This window comes from Osmerus eperlanus, chromosome 8, assembly GCF_963692335.1.
Source record: "Osmerus eperlanus chromosome 8, fOsmEpe2.1, whole genome shotgun sequence".
Lineage (NCBI taxonomy): Eukaryota > Metazoa > Chordata > Actinopteri > Osmeriformes > Osmeridae > Osmerus > Osmerus eperlanus.
In genome coordinates this window covers 7,248,368-7,269,918 of record NC_085025.1, presented here as the reverse complement: position 1 = coordinate 7,269,918, position 21,551 = coordinate 7,248,368, and the positions used below count along the sequence as shown (strand labels likewise).

At 49.8% G+C, this 21,551-nt stretch overlaps 1 protein-coding gene across 1 annotated transcript in view; it reads left to right on the top strand.

Moving 5' to 3' along the window:
• The window catches only part of sash1a (SAM and SH3 domain containing 1a), a 151,315-nt gene that overhangs the window by 112,679 nt on the left and 17,085 nt on the right, over positions 1-21,551 (top strand). The window contains 6 exon segments of the mRNA XM_062466975.1: positions 8,843-8,893; positions 9,198-9,247; positions 14,530-14,570; positions 15,041-15,127; positions 15,295-15,407; positions 16,562-16,663. Of these exon segments, the coding sequence (XP_062322959.1) occupies positions 8,843-8,893; positions 9,198-9,247; positions 14,530-14,570; positions 15,041-15,127; positions 15,295-15,407; positions 16,562-16,663 (444 nt within the window).

The following is a 21,551-nucleotide window of genomic DNA, read 5'->3' as shown; positions in this document are numbered from 1 at the left end:
CAATTAGATACTCTTATGTGATGAAAGGCATGAAGATGGAAGATAAGAGTAAAGGTGATGTTAGAGTGGAGTGTGTAGGTGTGTGTGTGTGTGTGTGTGTGTGTGTGTGTGTGTGTGTGTGTGTGTGTGTGTGTGGACTGAAGTGGGTCATCTCTGTGTGTGTGTGTGTACAGTATGTGAGGGTTGGAGGGGTTCCATCCTGGGCAGATAAAGTGGAGGAAGGGGGAAGCAATCAGGACTGGATTTACTGGCTGGGGAAGTCTGCCTGCAGGGGGCTGGCTAGGGGGCTGGAGGCCTTTGGCCAGGAGCCTAGAGCTAGTAGAGGCTAGGGACCCAGGGATGTGGCTAATGCCTGGGGCTGGACTGGAGTTTAGACCCAGGCTAGAGTTGTGACCGGGACTAAGGTTGGGACTGGGGGGTATCAAAGATGCGTGAAGAGGACATGGGACATCGAACAAGGAAAAGGAAAGAAGAGTAGCTTATAAGAGCCTGCAGCTGCCCCTCTCCCACAGCTTAGAGAAGAGAGAGAACTAGAACGAGAGGTTGGTGGGAAAATGTTGACTGCACAGAGTGATGTTCAGGAAAAAAGGAAGAGGAGGATGGGACAGAGATCAGATTATATCTATGCTCAGAACTCTCACGTAAAACACGCACACACACATAACTATATGCTTGTACAGTCAAATGTTAAACTTTTTTCATCACACTCCATACCCATACGGGATGCATCATATGATGCTATGCAACAACTGAATCCACGACAGCCAAAATGACTTTTTTCAAAGATGGGATTTCTAGACAGGTTTTCTAGACTGTCCCAGCGCAGAGATCCTCCAGCCAGCCTTGGGTCAGTTGTTTATGCCAGCTTGCTCGACACTATGCTCCCCTCTGGGCTTGTGTCTAGACTAGAGCATCTCTGGAGATCTTGGTCACAGATACCTTAGTACCAGTTAGCTATGATAACCTGGAATGGCGAGAGAGAGAGAGAGAGAGAGAGAGAGAGAGAGAGAGAGAGAGAGAGAGAGAGAGAGAGAGAGAGAGAGAGAGAGAGAGAGAGAGAGAGAGAGAGAGAGAGAGAGAGAGAGAGAGAGAGAGAGAGAGAGAGAGAGAGAGAGAGAGAGAGAGAGAGAGAGAGAGAGAGAGAGAGAGAGAGAGAGAGAGAGAGAGAGAGAGAGAGAGAGAGGAAAGGAGGGGAACGGAGGAGAGGGGGGAGATAAAATAATGATTGTCTCACAAGAAATGTGTCCAATAAGAATGGCTGCCTGCCAGTCCCTTCCAGAAGCTCTCTAGAGATCAATAACAGTTAGATAAGGTGGACCTGCTCAAAGGCCAGACTGATGGGCTGGCATTTAAAATCCCCCACGATACCCCCTTGGACATGGCCTTTCAGGGCCCGGTCGTCATAGCTACAGGCTATCAGGGTCTTCTGGGACATGCAAGCCTCTCCTCCACCACTCCTCTCTCTGCCCCTTCGTCTCCATCCCTTTTTTGAATTTCAACGCTTTTGTCTTTTTCTCCTTATTTCTCTCATCTCATCTTTTCTCTCCTTCCCTGAGACACCTCATCGCCGTGGCCTGTCTGGTCACTCTGTCCACCTCTGAGGCATGGAGGTCTAGGCGGTCAGAGATCAAGGTAGCTGTGACTCGGCCTGGTCCTTGCACCCCAGTTCGATGACATACACGTGACAGCAGACATAGGAAGACTGGGACTACACTGTGAGAGGCCGTAGGTTAGAAAGCCTGCCTGGTCCTGTTGGTCTGTGGAACTGCTGAGGGCCTGGATCTAGACCACAAAGCTGCTGCTGCTGTTGGAAAGTCCCCTCTCAGGAAGCCCATTGGTCCAGCTTCAAAGGATCAACACACTTGGTGTCCTGTTTCACTTTCTCTTCCCCGCAGCCCATGATCCTCCAATTACACCCATATCGCGGTCACTAAGTCCAAGCACGTATTTCATAAACGATCCAGTTTTGCTTTCTTTTCCTCTCCACCGTTGTTTCTCCTTTCTGGCTTGTGTCTTGGAACACTTCCGTTTTTTTCTGCTGTCAGACATTCCGTTTCACAAACAGAACAATACAAAAAAAACCTCCAGGGGGGGTTTGTGTGATTTGACCAATACTTACTTTTCCCGAGGGGAGTGCCCCGTTGACTAAAACCGTGTCAGTTTCTGTTGTATTTAGAAGTGTTGACAAGTTGGGCCCTGGAACGGAGCCCCCCCAACCCCACCCTGGCCTTACAACCAACTGTTGACTGAAGCTCTTAGCGATTGCTATCTGCGTCCCCCGTTCCTGTCGACCTGTGCTGGCTCCTCCCCCCGCCCCCCCCCCCCCCCCCCCGCCTCTGTGTTGGCTCTGTGGGGGCAAACCTGCGGAGGGGGACACAAAGGGGTTAAACAAACTTCCCCACAGAGAATGAGACGTATGGATTAGCTCTTATCACGCAGCCTAGCGTTCCTATACAGCCAGGCTGACTAGGCTGCTTCCACTGTCAGCAGGACGAGTCTGGCCCAGCACAGTTAAGCCCCACTAGATCCACTCTGGACTCCATTCACATAGAGGTTCCCTTTAAAACATGTTATTGACAGTAGGTTTTTTAAAGGTTACACATGTATTGTAGCAATAGTCAATATGCTAGAGGTTGTTATGGTTGACGCTACAGATGTGTTGGAGATACGGCATGTGATGAGACTACTTCGTTCAAGTGTTTTGAACGTCTTGAGCTCATATTGAGTCTCTCTCAAGTGTCTCCCTCGCTCTCCGACTCATCTCTGTCGGAGGTGTAGTCTCGTTGCTCTTAGCAACGTCAGCCTCTAATCCTATATTTAAATAGTTGCAGTAGCTTGTTGTTCTGTTTGTCTGCCTGCCTGCCTGCCTGCCTGCCTGCCTGCCTGCCTGCCTGCCTTCTTCTTGACAGTCTTTCTGTCTCACTGACAGTTGGCTTGGATGTTTGCCTTTATCTGTTTGTAATTGTCTTTGTCCAGCAGTCTGGCAGACAGTTTGCATGTCTGTTTTTCAGCCTGTATGCCAGTCAGTCTGCCTTTCTGCATTGCCAGTCTGTCTGTCCGTTAGCCTGTCTATCTGTCTTTGTTAACAAACCTCAAAGATGCCAGGAAGGCAGGTAATAGAGACAGAGCACACGGATCGCTCCAGGCTAGTCGTGAATGGACTGGCTAGGTCCAGTCCTCCACTGAGGTAAACACAATTGGAGTTTTCCCATTGGATGGTAGGTCACCATGTTTAGAAACGATGTACACATTTATCTCCCGTTGGAATGTCTGTCCTTAAGCAGCCTGTAGTTTATCATGTCAAATATTTTACATATCCCAAGGGGCTTGACAATAGCACGTCATCCACAAAAGAAGTGTGTACCTGACTATTGTGATTGCACAACATTCAGTAACCACTTAGACTCCCTAGACTCCCCTATTGTCTGGAAGCTTCCATGTTTAATCCCTGGTAAATAAACCAACCAGGAGGAGACAGGAAGGCCTTTCTAGACTCCTCTGGTGTGGTTGAGCTCATCCCCAGCTCCTGATGTTACCAGGTTAGCATAATTGCTGCAGCTGGAGGGCCTTGCTTGGCGTGGTTGGCAGGGTTCCAGGACTCGAGCCTGGGCTTGTTTGTGGAGGGGAGGAGAGGCAGGAGCTGGAGTTATTTACCCAGGTGAGGGGCACCCTTGTTCATCTCAAAAGTGGGTCAGTTCAACAAGGTCACACTAGCCCGCTAGCTAGCGACAACAAGGAGGGAGGGATGTGTGTTTCTCTAGGCTTGATTTTTGTCTTTGTTGAGACTGACAGTGCCAGTGAAGACACAGGACTATCAGGGGAGGCTTATGTTTGGTATGTGTGTTTGTATTGTGAGATGTAAGGTCTAATCCTGGGAGTGGTTGAAACTATATTTAGCTGAAGTTCTGTGTACTGCAGAGTTTATCTTTTATTATTTGACTTAGTTCTGGATGAGGACTCTGACACTGGTATTTCTAATAAGACAGGAATTTGTGAAGGAATACCAAGACAAACGTATGACAGTGCATGTGGGTTTATTGGTTTAAGAATTCCTTGCACTGTACACACACACACACACACACACACAGTGTATGGAGGGGTTAGTCATAATCCGGAGAGTGTTTTCTTGTAAATGTTACCCATAGGTCTGCAGCAGCAGCGTAGGGCTGTCTCTCTAGACTGAGGTGGAGTCAACTGCAGACCAGAATCTCCTGTTTCTGAGTGTGTGTGTGTGTGTGGTATCTTCAGGATCAGCTCGTTCAGCAGGCCTGAGCAGAACACTCTTGTTTCTCCTTTAACCGTCACTTTGGGTTGGTCCCGGTCACGCACGCACACACACACACACACACCACCATGCCACACACCTACTCAAACCAAAGCATGCCACACATGCTCAAAAGAAGTCCAACACCAAGGCTGTGGTTCCAACATATGGTGTGTGTTTTTTTATGTGTGTGTGCGTGTGCGTGCATGTGTGTGTGCTCGTGCGTGCATGCTTTTCGGTTTCTGCTCTAGCCTGGTGGTTTTAATGTCCTTGACTTTTGTCTGACTCTGCCATCCCTTCCTCATTGGTGTATATCAGGCTAGGGCCTGCACCACCAGCACCACTGCCTGGCTGGTGACTGGCCTACAATGATAATGTAAGGGAGTGGGCTGTGGCAATGGGAGTGTCTTGGTACATTGGTAGTGTTGGTGCTGTGGTAGTGTGTTGGTGTATTTTAGCTGTCTGAGGACTATTCAGACTGGAAGGCTTTTCTCTTTAGTGTGGTAAGTGTGTTTGTGTGTTTGCAAGTCTAGTCAGACTGTTCAGAATGTTCTCTGTCTGCAGGGGAGACATTGTGACTGTCATTAGCCTCACTCCTCTGATTGGCTCTTCTCTGCAGGGGGGATGACAGACAGACTTGCCACATATGTCAAGAAGCAGTGTCAGTTTGGTTTCTAAGCAGTGCAGTTGGAGCAGATCCATATTGCCAAGATGAAGTGTCTATACTATTAACAAAGTGTATACTAACTAACAAATAATGACTCTTTCCTCCTGAACTAACCAAGGACACACTTGCACACACACGCAATATGTACCCATCTGGACACACACAGGCAAGCACGCCAAAAGACACGCACACACTCGCATACCTTTGAGGAGAAGTGGGGCAGCATCTCAGACAGGTTTCAACAGTTCATGTAAAGGAGAACACTCCCCCCCTGGGAGTGTGTGTAAGCGAGATCTCAGCATCACACACTGCATACACACACACAGATCAGTTTCATTTCCAGCTTGCCTGTGGAGTTCCCTGCTTGCACCTGCAGACATGCCTCCAACACAGCAGTCCACAAGGCCGGCAGAGGATCACCTTTACCTGCCCTTATGTGGAGTAGCTTTTCCTTGAGACCCCCTTCTTTTCCCTTCTTCTTTCTCTACTTCACTACCTCTTTCACAGGGATGGAGAGAGAGAGAGATAGATAGAGACTGAAATAGAGGAGGAGGTGGAACAGAGGTCTGCTTTGTGTTCTTGTCTTGTTTGGACTCTGGAAGTGTGTGTGTGTGCTAGGTAGTGGGGTACTAGATGCTATATAGTCAGTGGGCATGGTGCCTGTAAATATACACCAGTGGAAAGACTGGCATATCAGCCTCTTACCCTGGAGCGGGCATCAAAGAGGATCTGATAACAAAGGACATGAAACACCACCCTCAGGAACAGAGCTGGAGTGTGTGTGTGTGCCCCAGTTTTTTGCACTTGCATGTGTACAGTGTGTGTGTGGGTGTGCTCCGAGCCAGTGAGAGCTGTGTCTGTCACTGTCCGTGCAGCACACAGCCCTGTCCGGGCCTCCATGTGAACAGTTTTACATCCTTGGGCCTCTACCTGTTCCCTGGCTTACGGAAGTCCCTTATCCCCCTGGCCTCTTCTGCTGACTCTCCTGATTTACACTCGGAAGAACTGACATCCGGACTGTCCACTTCTATAAGTGTTCTAACAGACAGGCAAGCAGGCAGGCAGGCAGACAGACAGACAGACAGATACAGGCAGAGACAGGCCAGAAGACAGGCCTAGGCTGCTACTGGCTAGCAAAGGCTAGGCAGAAGCACTGGTACACAGTCAGATTATCTCCTGTAGGGAACCACAGTGTTAGATGTTGACTCATTTGAAGGCGTTGGACTTGGTCAGGACCATGGCTTCACCTAAGTAACCCAAAGTAATAAATCTCTGTAAATGGGTTCTGACAGCTCTGATGAAGTCTCTCCAGCTATTCCCATTGCCAGTTGTTCTCATCTGTTTCCTTGTTTCCTGATAACATTTGGGAAATGGTAATGCACATTACACAATGGTAATGCGCATTACACAATGGTAATGCTCATTACACAATGGTAATGCTCATTACACAATGGTAATGCTCACACACACAGAAAATCTCCCTTCATGTCTCCCTCCACTTTAGAGGAAGTTGCTACTCACTTCCCTTCCTGATGTCTAGTCATTCAGTTACTGGATTTCATTGGTAGGAAAAACGATCCAACACCAGCTCTTCCTTTGATTGTCTGCCTTCATGCTCACTGGGATTTCCTTCTGTTAAGTCAAAGGTCGTCCAGGGTGTTTTGGACGACCTTTGATTTCCCAATCAGAGTCAGTGTTACTCACCCATACCCCAGTCCAGTACTGCAGATGCATGAGTGGAATCATGACCTCTGTGATTAGGAAAGACATAGAAAGCTTCTGGCATGAAGAGGCATTACATGAAGTCCCAGCTGGACTAATCATGTGTGGGTAGAGCTGGGAGGCCAGGACTGACTGACTGTCAACCCTCATCAGCCTCCCACAGAGAGCAAGGCAAAGGAACTGAGTCATTTGAATTTCCAAATGAACTACCTTGGATAATATTGTCTTATTTTTATCCAGTGAACTTTTTTTAAATTATTATTGGGCTATCATCTGACATTATTAAAGTAGCAAATGGTAAAATAGATACACAGGGGGAAATGTGATTGTACAGATTAGGAAGACCATTTCAGAACCAGAATGTCAACAGCTGATTTAGGCTGAAAGTATGACGAGGAAGCTGGTGTATTTCGGTGTGAATTGGTTTTACTCAAGGCTGTGTAATGGCAGCACACTTGTTCTCTGAACTGTGCACTCATGTGAATGAAGAGCAGTTCCCATGTAGTGAATCTTCCCTAGAACACTCAAACAGGTGCTGAGGTACTCAGAAACACAGTTAGCTTGCTAGCATTAGCTTCTTATCTTCACTACAGTAACACATTCCACTGTGGAGGTGATGGGGAGGTTACTGCTGTTGTTCTACTGGGAGTTTCAATATAAAAGGGATTAATATGAGACGGGGACTGAAGCCACACAGCCTTCACGTTTTCATTTCAACATTTTAACACTCAGAAAAATGGCTTGCTAAAGGTTACAGAACAATTAACATTTAATCCAGTGCAAACATCTTTGAATACACTTTTTATACAGCAGGCTACTGTACTATATAGTCTCATGTTTTGGTGATACTAGTTATTACAGGTTAATGTGTGGATAGTTATGTTAAAATGCAAATGTACAGCCAAAGGCTAACAATCAGTTGGTTCTGGATTGCAAAATAAACCCATGTCTTCCATAAAGGACTGTAGGTCTGCCGTCCATCCCTTCAGCAGGCTTAACTTGGCAGCGAGAGTTGTTCCAATTGGTTTATCTGGTTATCTGTCTCTCTCTATTACTTGCACTGTCTCTGTATTTCTTTCTCTCTCCCTCACTCTCTCTTTCTTTCCCTCCCTCCCTCCCCCTCCTTCTCAGTCGAAAGTGTGTGTGTGTCAGTAATGTCTGGATAGGCCATAATAACAGCAGCTGTTTTAGACATTATGCTACTGCTAATCTACCTCACTGACAGGGTAAACAGACCTGAGTGATGGGGCTCAGGGCAGGAGAACAGCAACAAGAACTTGTCTAGGGCCAGGGAGGTCTCACACCCAAACACACACGTCAAGTCAGGGACACACCACCATCCCCACTGTTTTCCTCCATAGTCAATTCATGTATATCATGGCTGCGATCTACACTCAAACCCATATTTCTAGTCAGACTTGAATTCATACTTCTCATCATTTTTAGACAGAGTAGATTTCTTGATGTTGGTCGTGATTGATGAGAGAGTAATTCGAGGTGTGGTGATGCTGTGATGATAGGGCCCTGCAGGTGAACAGCAGAGGGGGTGTTCCTTCTCTTTGACAGACCTGTCGTACGAGGGCGGAGCCAGCTAGCTAAGAAAGACACCCACTATGCTGACTGGCTGGCCATTGCTTTGTTTGTTGAGTTGTTCAAACTACATCTAGTGTTGAAGTAGGTAATACCACACACACACACACACACACTTACACACACAGACTGATGGACTCAAACACACATGCAGACTGACAGGCACACACACACACACACACTCTCTGTGCCCTATAGGTGACTGAACCAACAGGTTTGGCAGGTTTGTGAATAGCTCAGGTGAGGGGTGAGGTTTTCAGCTGTTCAGATGGGGTGTGTTTTAGGCGTGTGCCTGTTCACACGTGTGTGATTGTTTTTGTGTTGACGTACAGGTCGGGACACGTGAACACTCCTGCGGGGTCACCCCTCCTTTTCTCCCCTTGTTCTTGATGCTCCAACATCTCTATCTTTTCATCGTGGTGCAGTGCTGGGAACAGAGCTTCGGTGTTTTACAATGCTGTGATTTGTCATCGGTTTATTTCGGAAGCCTAGAGTCTGGTTAACCAGCGAGTGTCTGTTCTCCATTCATCTAACCTCTCCCTCCTTTTCCTCCCCTCCTCCTCTCCATCCCCCTCTCCTCTTTTCCCTCTCTTTAACAGGACAAAGTAGACTCCAGTTCCACCTCCCTACAGCTCCGCTCAGAGATCCAGGTAAGCTCAGAACAATCCACACTGTCTCTAAACCCGAGAGGTAGAATGTGGTGACATCAGCATAACCTTATTTTACGGAAAATAAGCCGCAGCTTGTACTCACTTATACACGATGCGGCTTATTTTCCGTACAATACGGTACACACTCCTTACTGGCCTCCCTCCAGAGACTAGAGCATGGTCTTACATCTAAGTGATTAGAGCTTTACAGAGACATGTGGTATTCACGTTGTCTGAATGTTCGACGTGTCGACATCAGAAGCTTTCCGTGCATGCCTGATCGCAGTACCGTTTCTGTCCACAGGAGTCTCTGGGCTTCAGCAGTGAGATGTCCACTCCAGAGACAGAGAGAAAGTAAGAACCTCTCCGTCCATGTCTCTTCTCTCTCTCCCTCACTCTCTCTCTGCTTATGAGGACACACACACGTGCGAGCATCCGGACGCACACACAGACATGGCCACAGACACACACAACACGACACACACGCACACTTACATCCCGTAATCACTTGAGCATGATGTACAGTCACATGCATCATCTCTCCTTCATCACTGACATGCTTACATAGACAGTCATCAGTGTTGAAGGACACTCACATGCCCACACAACCACACACACACACACACACACAACCACACACACACACACACAACCACACACACACACGCACACACAGCCTGGCTCAAGCCTGGACCTGGATATCTGTCACGTCCCTCTGTGTGCCCCTCCCTCTGCAGGTGGTCCTCCAGGCTTCCTTCCTGCCATTGTGTGCACTGGGGGGAGGGAAGGGGAGAGAGGGGTGAGGAGAGAAGAGGAGGGGAAAGTAGGAGAGGGGAGAGGGGGGAGAGGAAAGGAAGGGAGGAACTGAAGAGTCATAGAGAATGAATGAATGAGAGAGAGAGAGAGAGAGAGAGACAGAGAGAGACAGAGAGAGACAGAGAGAGACAGAGAGAGACAGAGAGAGAGACAGAGAGAGGATAGGGAAGGAGGGAGGGTCGACCTGGTGTCTTTGAGTCCCGGTCCATTGAGCAGGACATGGGTGGGGCTGTCCTGCTGGATTTGTGTGTGTGAAGGACCAACAAATGTCCACCTCTCAGACCACAATGGCCCAGTCAGTGACACACTCTTCTCTGGGGACATGACCATTAGTCACAAGACTGCCCCAGACTGACATCACTGCAGAGACCCAGTGACATACCAGCGTCCTGGCCCGTGGCGTTGGAGGGGGGTGGGGGATGGGTGCAAACACTCTACAGGAGGGCAACAAACACCCTACAGTACTGTAGACACCACGCCGTGTCACCAGCCACCTCTGGGATTTAGACGTGTTCCCGGGGGGGGGGGGGCTGAGCCCCATGTGTGTGTGTGAGGGAACACATACCACAGACGTGATCCGTGCTCCCCGGCTCCTCACAGCGGAGGAACACGAGCCCGGGGTGATAGGAACCAGATGAAGGAGCAGGGAGGAGGAGGCCCCAGAAGCCTCTCAGAATGAGAGGGGGCCTCCTTTGTTTCCAGGGATCTCTCGCTCGCTCTCTCTCTCTCTTTCTCTCTCTCTCTCTCTCTCTTTCTCTCTCTCTCTCTCTCTCTCTCTCTCTCTCTCTCTCGGTATTTGCACATCTTTACTCCCCCATGCAGCCCCCCTATATTGGGGGAGGGAGGGAGCAGGTTCATTCCGGAGGGTTTTTATTGACAGGGAGGCCTGGCTTCACCCTTCTTTCACCCTGACACTTCCTGTCTCCCTCTTCTTCTCTCTCTGTCTCTCTGCCCCTTCTCTCCCTGCCACCGTGCTGACGTTTCGCTAAATCCCATGGAGCCCCACACCCCAAGGCAGGCGGTGTCCCATTTCGGCCCTCTCCCTCTCTGTCACCCACACGGCCCCTCCCTCACCCCTCCTCTTCCAGCTCTCCTTCTGACCCCCTTTTCACGGCCTCTGCTCTTTCCTTTCATTTTCCCCCCGCCTATACTTTCATTGCTTCCCTTCTTTTTCCTTTTTATTCTTTACCAACATGCTACATCCCTCATTCTCTCTGCTCCCTAGCTCAGCGGTTGTCTGGTGCAGCCATCTATCATGGGTAGACAGACTGGCCCTCTCCCCCTTTCTCTCTCTCTGTCTTTCTCCCTCTTTCCACCCCCCCCCCCCCTTTATCGGCCTACCCATCACCACCTCACACTGGAAGACAATGGCCTCACAAGACATTACCCAGAACCCCCTGGGCCATGCCACCCATGCCCGTCCGGAGCTCTCCATACAGGAAGCAGGCACCATTCCCATAATGCATGGCATGCGAGGCGTTGCAGGGAGGCGATGACAGAACACTGCTCGGAGCGCAGGACAGAATGGGAAGGTGCAAGCATGGAACTTCCTGTGGTCACGGTTGATTGATTAGTGGACACAATACTTTTGGCGTGGAGAGAAAAGACTAGTCTTTATTGGCCAGAAAGGACAACAGAGGTGACATACTTTTGTTGAAGAATAACTCTGGGATAAGCCTTGGTTGGCCAACTGTCAACGATCTATAAACCTTCTCTTTGAAGGGCTTTCAGAGGTTTGACCTGCGTTTGTTGGCTTGTTTTCAAAGTTCTGCTGATGGTGACGTCATGACAAAGGTGTCTGCAGATGGATGGTTGTTGTAGCAACACAGTCATGTTGGAGGAACACAAGCGTAGCAGCAAGATAACTGTACTCACCAGAGGAAAGGTGTCCTGTCCCTCATGGAACAAGGCGGAGACCTTGTGTTTATGATGGTGTGTGTGTGTGCGCTCATGTGTGCGCGCGCGTCTGTGTGTGCGAGGCGTGTGAACATATACTTGAGCATGTCCTGTCCAGTCTCTTGACTACCCTCTAGTGTGCTCTCCACCCCCTCCAGTCATGGAGGATATCCCCGTGACCTCTGACCTCTACTGTGACCCCTGTCAGGGTCGTTTCCTTGCTCTTCCTGTCTGAGCTCTACCGGGCAACCCAACACATTGTCCGGCAGGAACGCTGAGTCCTGCCCGCTGCAGGTGGCTGGCTCGTAAACACACACGCACACACATGAAAGACACAATACAACACACATAAACGTACATATAAAAACACACACACGTGTACATGTATCCATATATACATTTCATCATCAGCATTCCCTCCATGACGAAGTGACAACAGATGCTCACATTTCCACACCCACTCGGTTAATATACAAACCACCAATCAGAGCACTGGATACCTCCTCACTGATTTGCTCTGCTGCTTACAGATTCACTGCCAGGTTTCTCTTTCTCTGTGTGCCCCACAACGGTACCACACACTACTTCTAGCCTCCACACTGGACTATTAAGCTGAGGTGTGTGTGTGTACACAGCATTAGTACCCAGGTCACTGCCTTCCTGGTCTCATGATTCATAAGTAGTCCAGCGTAGTTCTATGAACTTATGACTGTTGAGGATTGAAGTAGAGAAGCATGCCGAGATTTAAACCAATTAAAGAAGCCATACAAAGACATGCACTGACAGCCTGGGGGAGAGCGGCATTCACTACTCCTTGACTAAAGAGTGTGAGTGTGTGTGTGTGTGTGTGTGTGTGTGTGTGTGTGTGTGTGTGTGTGGTGTGTGTGTGTGTGTGTGTGTGTGTGTGTGTGTGTGTGTGTGTGTGTGTGTGTGTGTGAGAGAGAGAGAGAGAGAGAGAGAGAGAGAGAGAGAGAGAGAGAGAGAGAGAGAGAGAGAGAGAGAGAGAGAGAGAGAGAGAGAGAGAGAGAGAGAGAGAGAGAGAGAGAGAGAGAGAGAGAGAGAGAGAGAGAGAGAGAGAGAGAGGTTAATTTATAGAGCGTGGAGCAGACCTCTTGCAGAAAGCTCCTCTACTACTCACCCCTTCTTATTAGCATTAGCCCCGGCCCCGGCTCTCCCACTGCATAGCAGCCGAGACAGGATATGAGAGAGGGATGCAGAGAAGAGGAGAGTGAGTAAATGAAAGAGAGGGAGGCAGAGAGCAAGGAAGAAAGAGAAGGGATAGAGGGGAATGGACGGAGGGAGAAAAGGAGGGGGATAGGATAATAGAAGGAGAGATAGAGAGAAAGAGACAGACATAAGAGGAAGATAGGAAGGTGGAGGGGCCAAGCATACATGCCTCCATTCAATTAGCATCTCATTAGGTTGCCATGGCAGCCAGGCTTTAAGCGGCGGTAAACTTTCCCATAGCACCAAGAGGGCCGTCATGCCATTACACACACACGCACACGCACACACACACACACACAGAGTGAAGGAGGCTGAGACAGATGTGGCATGGTTCTTGTGCTCCACCTCTACACACCTCAGCCAGCTTGTCTATGACAGGAATGTGAAGCATGGACACTATGCACCTTGCTATGTGTGTGTGTGTGTGTGGTATGTGTGTGTGTGTGTCTGTGATGCCTTTAGCAGGGAGGGCAGGTCTATATCTCCCCCACATGGAGTGTGTGATGTCAGGTCTCGATGAATTCCTTGATTAACGTAACATATGAACGTAACACACGCTGCCGTAGAAAACCACTCCAAAAGTCGACAGTGAAAACCAGACGTGACCGAGACACTGCTCTGTCTGAACTACAGGAGGTCATGCCTGTTTACTCCTCACTGGCTCACCATCCCAGGAGACAGGGACGAGAGAGGTTGCGAGAGGAGAGAGAGGAGAGAGGGAATGGGAGGTGGGCTTGCTGAATGACAGTGTCTCTGTGCTCCGACTGGAACATTTATTTGCGTCTGGAATAGGCAAAATGTTTTGCAAACTTCATCAGCTTCTCAATCCAGTTATTTTCCATGTCCTCTCCTCAGCGATCTCTCTCTCTCTCTCCCCCTCTCTCTCTCTCTCTCTCTCTCTCTCTCTCTCTCTCTCTCTCTCTCACTCTCTCTCACTCTCTCTCTCTCTCTCTCTCTCTCTCACTCTCTCTCCTCGTGACTGTCTATCTTCAGAAGGGAAGTGGAAACACAAACAGGCTGAGTCTGCCCTGTGGTTTCTACTCTCTGGCTTTCTCTCTCCCATCGTTTGCTCCTCTCCTTTTCCCTGCCAACACTCATCCTATCCTCATATCTTCATCAGCCTCGGCTCTCTTAGAAATCTCTCCTCTACCCACTCTTCTTTAATTCTCTCACCCCTATCTGGCCCTCCTCTCATGTCAATCCCTCTCTCCTCGCCACCTTTCTCATTTCCTTTCCTCACCTCATCTCACCTCCTCACCTCACCTCCTGTCTCATCTCCTCTCCACACCTCCTCTCAGCTCTCCTCGTATCCTCTCACCTCTCCTCGTGTCCTCTCACGTCTCCTCTCCTCACCTCCTCGTTCCTCACCTCCTCTTTTCCCCCTGATCCTCGGGAGCCTGTCTTCCCCTTCTACCGTGTTTCACCACTGCCCCCTAGTGGTCAACACATACCACAGCCAATACAACCGTTCCCTTCTCAAACACATTATTTAATGTAGTTTGTAAAATGCCTGTCCTCACTTATCCTTCAGTGTGTGGAAATGGAGGTTTGACAATGATGGAGATGAGAATGTGTTCGATGGTGGGGATGTTGGTGTTGGAGGGAGTAGGGTATGTTTGATATGAACTTGTGTATTTTTGTGGTGTGTTTGCGGTGTGTTTGTGGGATGTTAATGTTCTCCTGTGTTCTTCTTCCAGGATGTCTCTGCACAAGTCCAGCTCAGAGGACGCCTCTGGAGGTTAGTGTCATCTACACACACACGCATACACACACACACTGGGATAGAGGCGCGCATAAACATCACACACACACAACACAGTCACATTCATACCAATAAGACTCCACTGTACAAAGATTCAACAGACACACATTCCACATCCATGGCAGTGCATGTGAACTGTGGGTGACCCAGGGACAAAGATAGACACTTTAGTAGGAAACTAGGGGTGAGGATCAGCATTCCTTCCCACTGGCAAGTCTCTGTCTAATGTGTATTAGAAATTCACGAGTGTGAGATCTGGCTTACGCACACACACACAGAGACACACACACACAGAGACACACACACACACAGACACACACACACACACAGACACACACCGAATGGCCTTAAAGGCTGACCGAAGGATCCCATTGTGTCTTTATCAGATGCCCTAACTCCACAGTCAGGGTTCTACATAAACACCCACTCTCTCTCCTGACTCGCAGGTAAATGGGATAACAAGAAGAAGAACAAATCCTTCTGGCAGAACTTCCGGAAGTCTCAGAAGGGAGTCGTGAGGCAGATGTCGAAAGGTTCAGTACTGATTCTGTCATCCTTCTGTTTGTTTACCCTATGTCTTCACCATCTCGATCTACCTCCCATATCCCCACAGAGGGAACTTTGAAATACTGAGACATGAAATCCTGCTCCTCTACTTGCCCCCTTCCTCACTTCGACCTTTACCCTTTGACCCTGGCAGGAGAGGACATTGGCTACGTGGCCAGTGAGATCACCATGAGTGATGAAGAGCGTATCCAGCTGATGATGATGGTGAAGGAGAAGATGATCACGGTGGAGGAGGCTCTGGCCAGGGTAGGAACCAGTCCTCTCTCCCGGGCCCAGCCTGCCTCTCCTGGGCCCAGCCTGCCTCTCCTGGGCCCAGCCTGCCTCTCCTGGGCCCAGCCTGCCTCTCCTGGGCCCAGCCTGGCTCTCCCGGGGGCCCAGCCTGCCTCTCCCGGGCCCAGCCTGGCTCTCCTGGGCCCAGCCTGCCTCCAGCACGCCCCACCCTCCTGCTCCATCTCTCAGGGATGGAGCTCTTACTAAAACGACTCACACCTACTAACATGTACCTGGCACATACATGATAATCATGTACTATCCCCATTACACACACACACACACACGTTCAGCCCAAGCCTCTTGGCTCAGGCTCTTGTGGCATACTGGGGTTTCTGGGGTTCATAGTTGGTGTGTGTGCGGTTGGATGTGGATGTGTTCATGCTGCAGGACATACTGTAGATAGAAATGGTAGCTCAGTAGCTCCCCCTGCTGGTGTGGTGAGAGTGATGCACTGGGGGTTTGTTGCCTGAGATGGTGACTGGTTTTTCATTTGTTTCGGTTTTTCATTATCGTACGTTTCTCCTCCTTCCCTCTTTTTTTATATCCTTTTCGTGCTCTGTTATCCTATTATTTATTTCCTACCGTCCCTCCCCTCCCTCTCCTCCCCCTTTTCTCCTCCAGTGGGAGAGCATGTCTGACTGGTTTGCAGTTCTCTACCACCAGGTTGCTCTCCACAAGGCAGACATTTATTCTCCTGCCCCCTGTTTCCAATTCTCTGGCCTACTATTGGGTATCAACCCTCTTTCTCTGTGATTGACACTCAAACAAACCAATCAGACTCCACAATCAATGGGCAGCCTCTGTGGACAGTTGTGTTTGTGGACTGGTACTCGTGATGTGTTGGTGGTGGCCATGTTTGTAGGCCTGTGTTTATGTCTGTTGTTGGAGTTCAATGTAAAACATGTTGTGTGTTTTACTCTGTGTATGCAAATGTGCTCGATTACCCTGCGTGCACTTGTAATGAGTGTGGGCATTGAAGAGTGATGTGTGAGTGTGTGTGTATGTGTGTGTGTCAATCTATGTGTGGACTGTGTGTGTCTGTGTGTGTGCGTGTGGAGGCAGCGACCTTGTCCCCAGTGTACCAGGAGGACGACCTCTGTCTTAACTCTTGTTCTCCGTGCGTGTAGCTGAAGGAGTATGAGAGCCAGAGCAGACAGTCCAGCAGTGCTGACACTGCAGAGTGGACTGACGGATCCAGTCTCAATCTAAACCAGTCCTCAAACTGCAACGTAAGTACATCATACATACCCACACACACACACACACACACACACACACAAATACTTCTTAACCCTTGACCCCTCATCCCTTCTCCTTTGAGCTCTGACCTATGAGCCTCCACCCCTGACCGCTTGTCCCTTCACCTCTGACCCCTCACCCCTGACTGTCTCAGTGACCTCAACGACTCAAACAGGAAGCTTCACAGGAGAGCGGCCATCTTTGTTGTGTCTCCGTTGTAACCTTGAATGTGATACGACTGTTGTTTGTTACAACTTGTCTTATCTTTGACTGGATATGTGTGCGAGGGCGGGCCAGTGAATCACTCTGCCTGCCTGTTCCTTTGTGGTGCATTCAGCTCATATTGTTTTTGACCATGACCGTGTCCTCATACAGACACCATGTTCTTGTCCAGCTCATATGGCAGCGATGATACTTACCTAATTAAACATCCTTAAGTAACATCAGCATCACTTTCTCTTTTCCCTATTCCTGTCCAACTCCATCTCTGTCTCTCTGTTTCTCTCCCACCCTTCTTCCCTTCCCCTCTCCATCCATCCTTCCTCCACTCTCTCTTTCTCTTCCTCCTCTGTCTCTCTCTGTCTCTTTCTCCTTTTCTCCCTCCCTCTCTGTCGCTGTTCTTCTCAGCCAAACTAAGGCATGCCCTCCCCCAGCATGCCTGCATTCCTCTCCCTCTCTATCCCCAGAGCTGGGTCATAGCAATCAGCATGGGTGGGACCAGGATAATCGCTGGCCCAGGGAGGATGAGACAGAGGCTCATGCCCAGGCTGAGGCACTCTTTCCTGTCTAAAAGAGGCGACCATCTGGGGTCATCCCTGGTGGTCCACGTAGAGAAGGATCACGCTGCAGTGGTCACCCATTACTGCCACGCTTACTTCAGCTGTCAGTCTAATCAGAGACCAGTTGATCTGAGACAGGCCTCAGATCAACCCAGTTGACCAAAGATGACCAAAGATGACGAAGATGTGACTTGGCTCAGACCAGACCATGGTCCTCTAAATGTTACCTCACACCAGGGTGTACATGTTTGGGTTAGTGTGTGCTGGTGTGTGTTATTGTGTGTGTGTGTGTGTGTGTGCGCTCCTCTCAGGGAGGATACAGCATGTGGAGGGTTAGGATGTTGGGAGGATGTTAAAAGTTGTTTTGGACCTGGCCCAGTGGTCCGTAGGGAGAGAGAGCCCTGTTCTGCTGTGTTGAGCCCAGAAGTGATGTACATCCATGGTTCTGGTGATGTGTGTGCGGGGGCTTAGGAATACGCTGTGTGTGTGAGTGTGTGTGTGCATGTGTGTGCGTGTGTGTGTGTTGATGTAGGTCAAGGGTTTTGGACCAGAACCAGGTCCAGATGGGCTTCCTGCTCCGTAATCTCTCAAAACTATGTACACACACACACATAAACACACACACACTCTTTTTATGCAGCAATGCCATTTAAATCCTAATATTTCAACATATTTACTTTATCTATCCATGCTTCCCCTGGCCCAGCCTTCACACTCCACCTTCAGGATGTTAACATTCGGCACTTCCGGTTCATCATATTCATTTTACATTTCCTCCAACAGTGGCATGATCTGTGACAGCATGTGTTAGTACACACACACACAAACACACAGTCATGCACACACACTTCTACACTTTTTTGCACGCTAACAGAGCTTCCCCTCTGGACTGGGTTTCCGGGTGGTGGTAGTGATGGGTCTGGTATCACTGTGTGGTCTCCAGCCCCGGGTCTGGACCACAGTCTGGCTCTGCACGTTTGATGTGGATGAGTGGGCCGCCCCATGGCCTCGGCACACTGATGTGCTTGTTAACCCTCGAGGTGCCCCCACAGCCACCACAACTCTGCTTCCTGTCTGGGAGAGAGATAAATGGACTGACAGAGAGAGAGAGAGAGAGAGAGAGACAGAGAGAGAGAGAGAGAGAGAGAGAGAGAGATGAGAGAGAGAGAGAGAGAGAGAGAGAGAGGATAAAGGGATGACTGAAGTGTATTGTTCAGAGGAACAGTTGGCTTGTCTTCGGGGGCTGCTAGCACACGTCCACCAGAGGAAGAGAGGAGGACAAAGATCCCTCACTCCCTCCCTCCTCCCTTGGACCTCTTCAGGAAATGTCTGAGGGCCCTGGAGGGGGGCGGGGGGTTAGGGGGAGGGGGGGTGTAAAGTTCCCCTCTTAGAAATGGAATTAGGTCCCCCCTCCATCTTTCCAGTGGTCAATGGTTGTGTGTGTATGTGTGTGTGTCCGTATGTATGCACACGCATCTCTGTGCTTCCTCTGTCTTACAATCCATCCTCTTTTGGCTCGCTCGCTCTTCCTCACCCTTCCCTCTCTGCCTCTCTCTCTCGTTCTCTCTCTCAGATCAGAGCCTACATTCCAGGGCTGGTCGTTACAGTGGTGGGGGCCAGAGTAGGGTCTGGGGGGGGGGGGGGGGGGGCGCTGAAACGCTGGGATTGTTCTCCAGGCACAACATGCCTTTTCTCTGCTGCCCCACCACACCACTGGCGTCCTGCTCCAACACACACACACTCTCCGATCTCTCCTTCTATAGAGCTGTGCTTACCTACTGGCCGCAAGAGAGTGCGTGCATCTTTGAGTGTGTGTGTGTCGCGTTATCAACTTTGTTAGGGACCGTCTGTGTGTGTGTGTGAGACTCTGAATACTTCTCGGTGGATATGCTGTTACCAGACTAGACATCCAGTCTAACGAGGTGAGTAACATCACACACAGCTGGTAAGCATGCTGAATTAGGTTCCACTGGTTGCTGGGTGTCTGCAGAATAGAGGGACCTGTGTTTATATAGAGAGTTCTGTGTTTCTATGGAGATCTGGGTGTGTGGGATGTTAGTGGTCGGTAGCTACTTCTCAGTTCAGGTTTGCTGTGATTTATCAGAGCAGTTATGACTTGGTTTTCAGGAGAACTATACCACATCATTATGCTCTGCACTGTACAGTATACCCAGCAAGACTAGAAACTGGAGCAGGAATGCTGTTTTCTTTGTATGTGCATGCACATGTGTGTGCGTTGGCCAGGGGTCATCTCCATGGCTGTGACCTCTGTGACATGGTCCCTCTTGTTTACATTTACATTTAGTCATTTAGCAGACGCTCGTATCCAGAGCGACATACAGTAAGTACAGGGACATTCCCCCCGAGGCAAGTAGGGTGAAGTGCCTTGCACCCTACTCACAAAGTCATTTGGCACGAACTGGCAACCTTTGGATTACTAGCCCGATTCCCTAACCACTCACCCACCTGACTCCCTTTGTTTGGACTGCAGTTAGCAGCTTTTCACAGTTGTTTGATTGTCACATGTCCCTAGAGGCTTAGTCTCAGGACCAGGGTTCCTGTCACCTCCTATCTCCTGACTCCCTCTTTCCTGTCTCCTCTTTCCTGTTTCCTTTCTTCTGTCTCTTCTCTCCTGACTCCTCTCTTCTCTCCTGACTCCTCTTTCCTGTCTCCTCTTTCCTGTTTCCTTTCTTCTGTCTCTTCTCTCCTGACTCCTCTCTTCTCTCCTGACTCCTCTTTCCTGTCTCCTCTTTCCTGTTTCCTTTCTTCTGTCTCTTCTCTCCTGACTCCTCTCTTCTCTCCTGACTCTTCTCTCCTGACTCCTCTCTCATGACTCCTCTCCTCTCTCCTGACTCCTCTCTCCTGACTCCTCTCTTCTCTCCTGACTCCTCTCTCCTGACTCCTCTCTTCTCTCCTGACTCCTCTCTTCTCTCATGACTCCTCTCTTCTCTCCTCTCTCCTGACTCCTCTCCTGTGTCTCTGCTGTCTTCCACTCAGAGCTGTTGTTAGTGTTAAGGGTCTCTAAGCCTCAATGCTCGGAGCCCTCGGGAGCCAGTGGAGACTGGAGGAGGGCTGTTCCAGCCAGATGTGTTTACTTGAAATGAGAGAGGCTGGGGGTACTGTGTGTGTGTGTGTGTGTGTGTGTGTGTGTGTGTGTGTGTGTGTGTGTGTGTGTGTGTGTGTGTGTGTGTGTGTGTGTGTGTGTGTGTGTGTGTGCGTGCGTGCGTGCGTGTGTGTGAGAGAAAGTGGAGGGTTCTTCTCTACAAGCTGAGAGGTCAGAAGTCAAATGAATGCTCTCCGGTCCTGGCCAGGTCCTGTTAACAGACGAATGGCGTGCAGAGCTCACACCCAAAAGACTGGTGAGGTGAGGGGGGCGGACGGAAGAGGGATTTATGGGTAATCTGCAGCTCCCATGGTGCCACACACACAAGGGATTGTAGATAGGCCCTAGTCATATAGGTTCCCTCCTGGAGAACCGAGGGTAGACCTAGCATCTGTGGTCTACTGTGGTCCACTGCTAATCTCAGAACATCACCCCTACTGTGCACACACACACACACATTCTCTCCACCACGGGGCTGCAGCACAGGGTTGTGTCAGGTGGAGAGTTAGGCAGAGCTGAAGGCTCCATCCATGGGTGTGTATCTGTGCACGTGGACACTGTGTGTGTGTGTGTGTGTGTGTGTGTGTGATGCAGTCAGCCTTGGCCGTGGGGGCAGCTGCCTGTGACCAGCCCCAGCGTTGCCGTGGAGACCAGTGGAAAGAGAAACAAGTGTGGGTGGTGGACCCAGAGAGACTGTGCTGCTGCCAGGACCTCCACTGGGCCAAACCCATCACATAGCACATGAGCCCCATACGCCACCAGGGAGGGGGGAGACCAGCTTCATGTTTGAGTGTGTGTGTGTGTGTGAGAGAGAGAGAGAGAGAGAGAGAGAGAGAGAGAGAGAGAGAGAGAGAGAGAGAGAGAGAGAGAGAGAGAGAGAGAGAGAGAGAGAGAAAGAAAGAAAGAAAGACAGGAAGAGGAAACTGAGGGAGGAGGAGAGAGGAAACAGAGTCAGAAACAGACTGGAGGAGGGAGAGGCAGACTTGGAAACGGAGG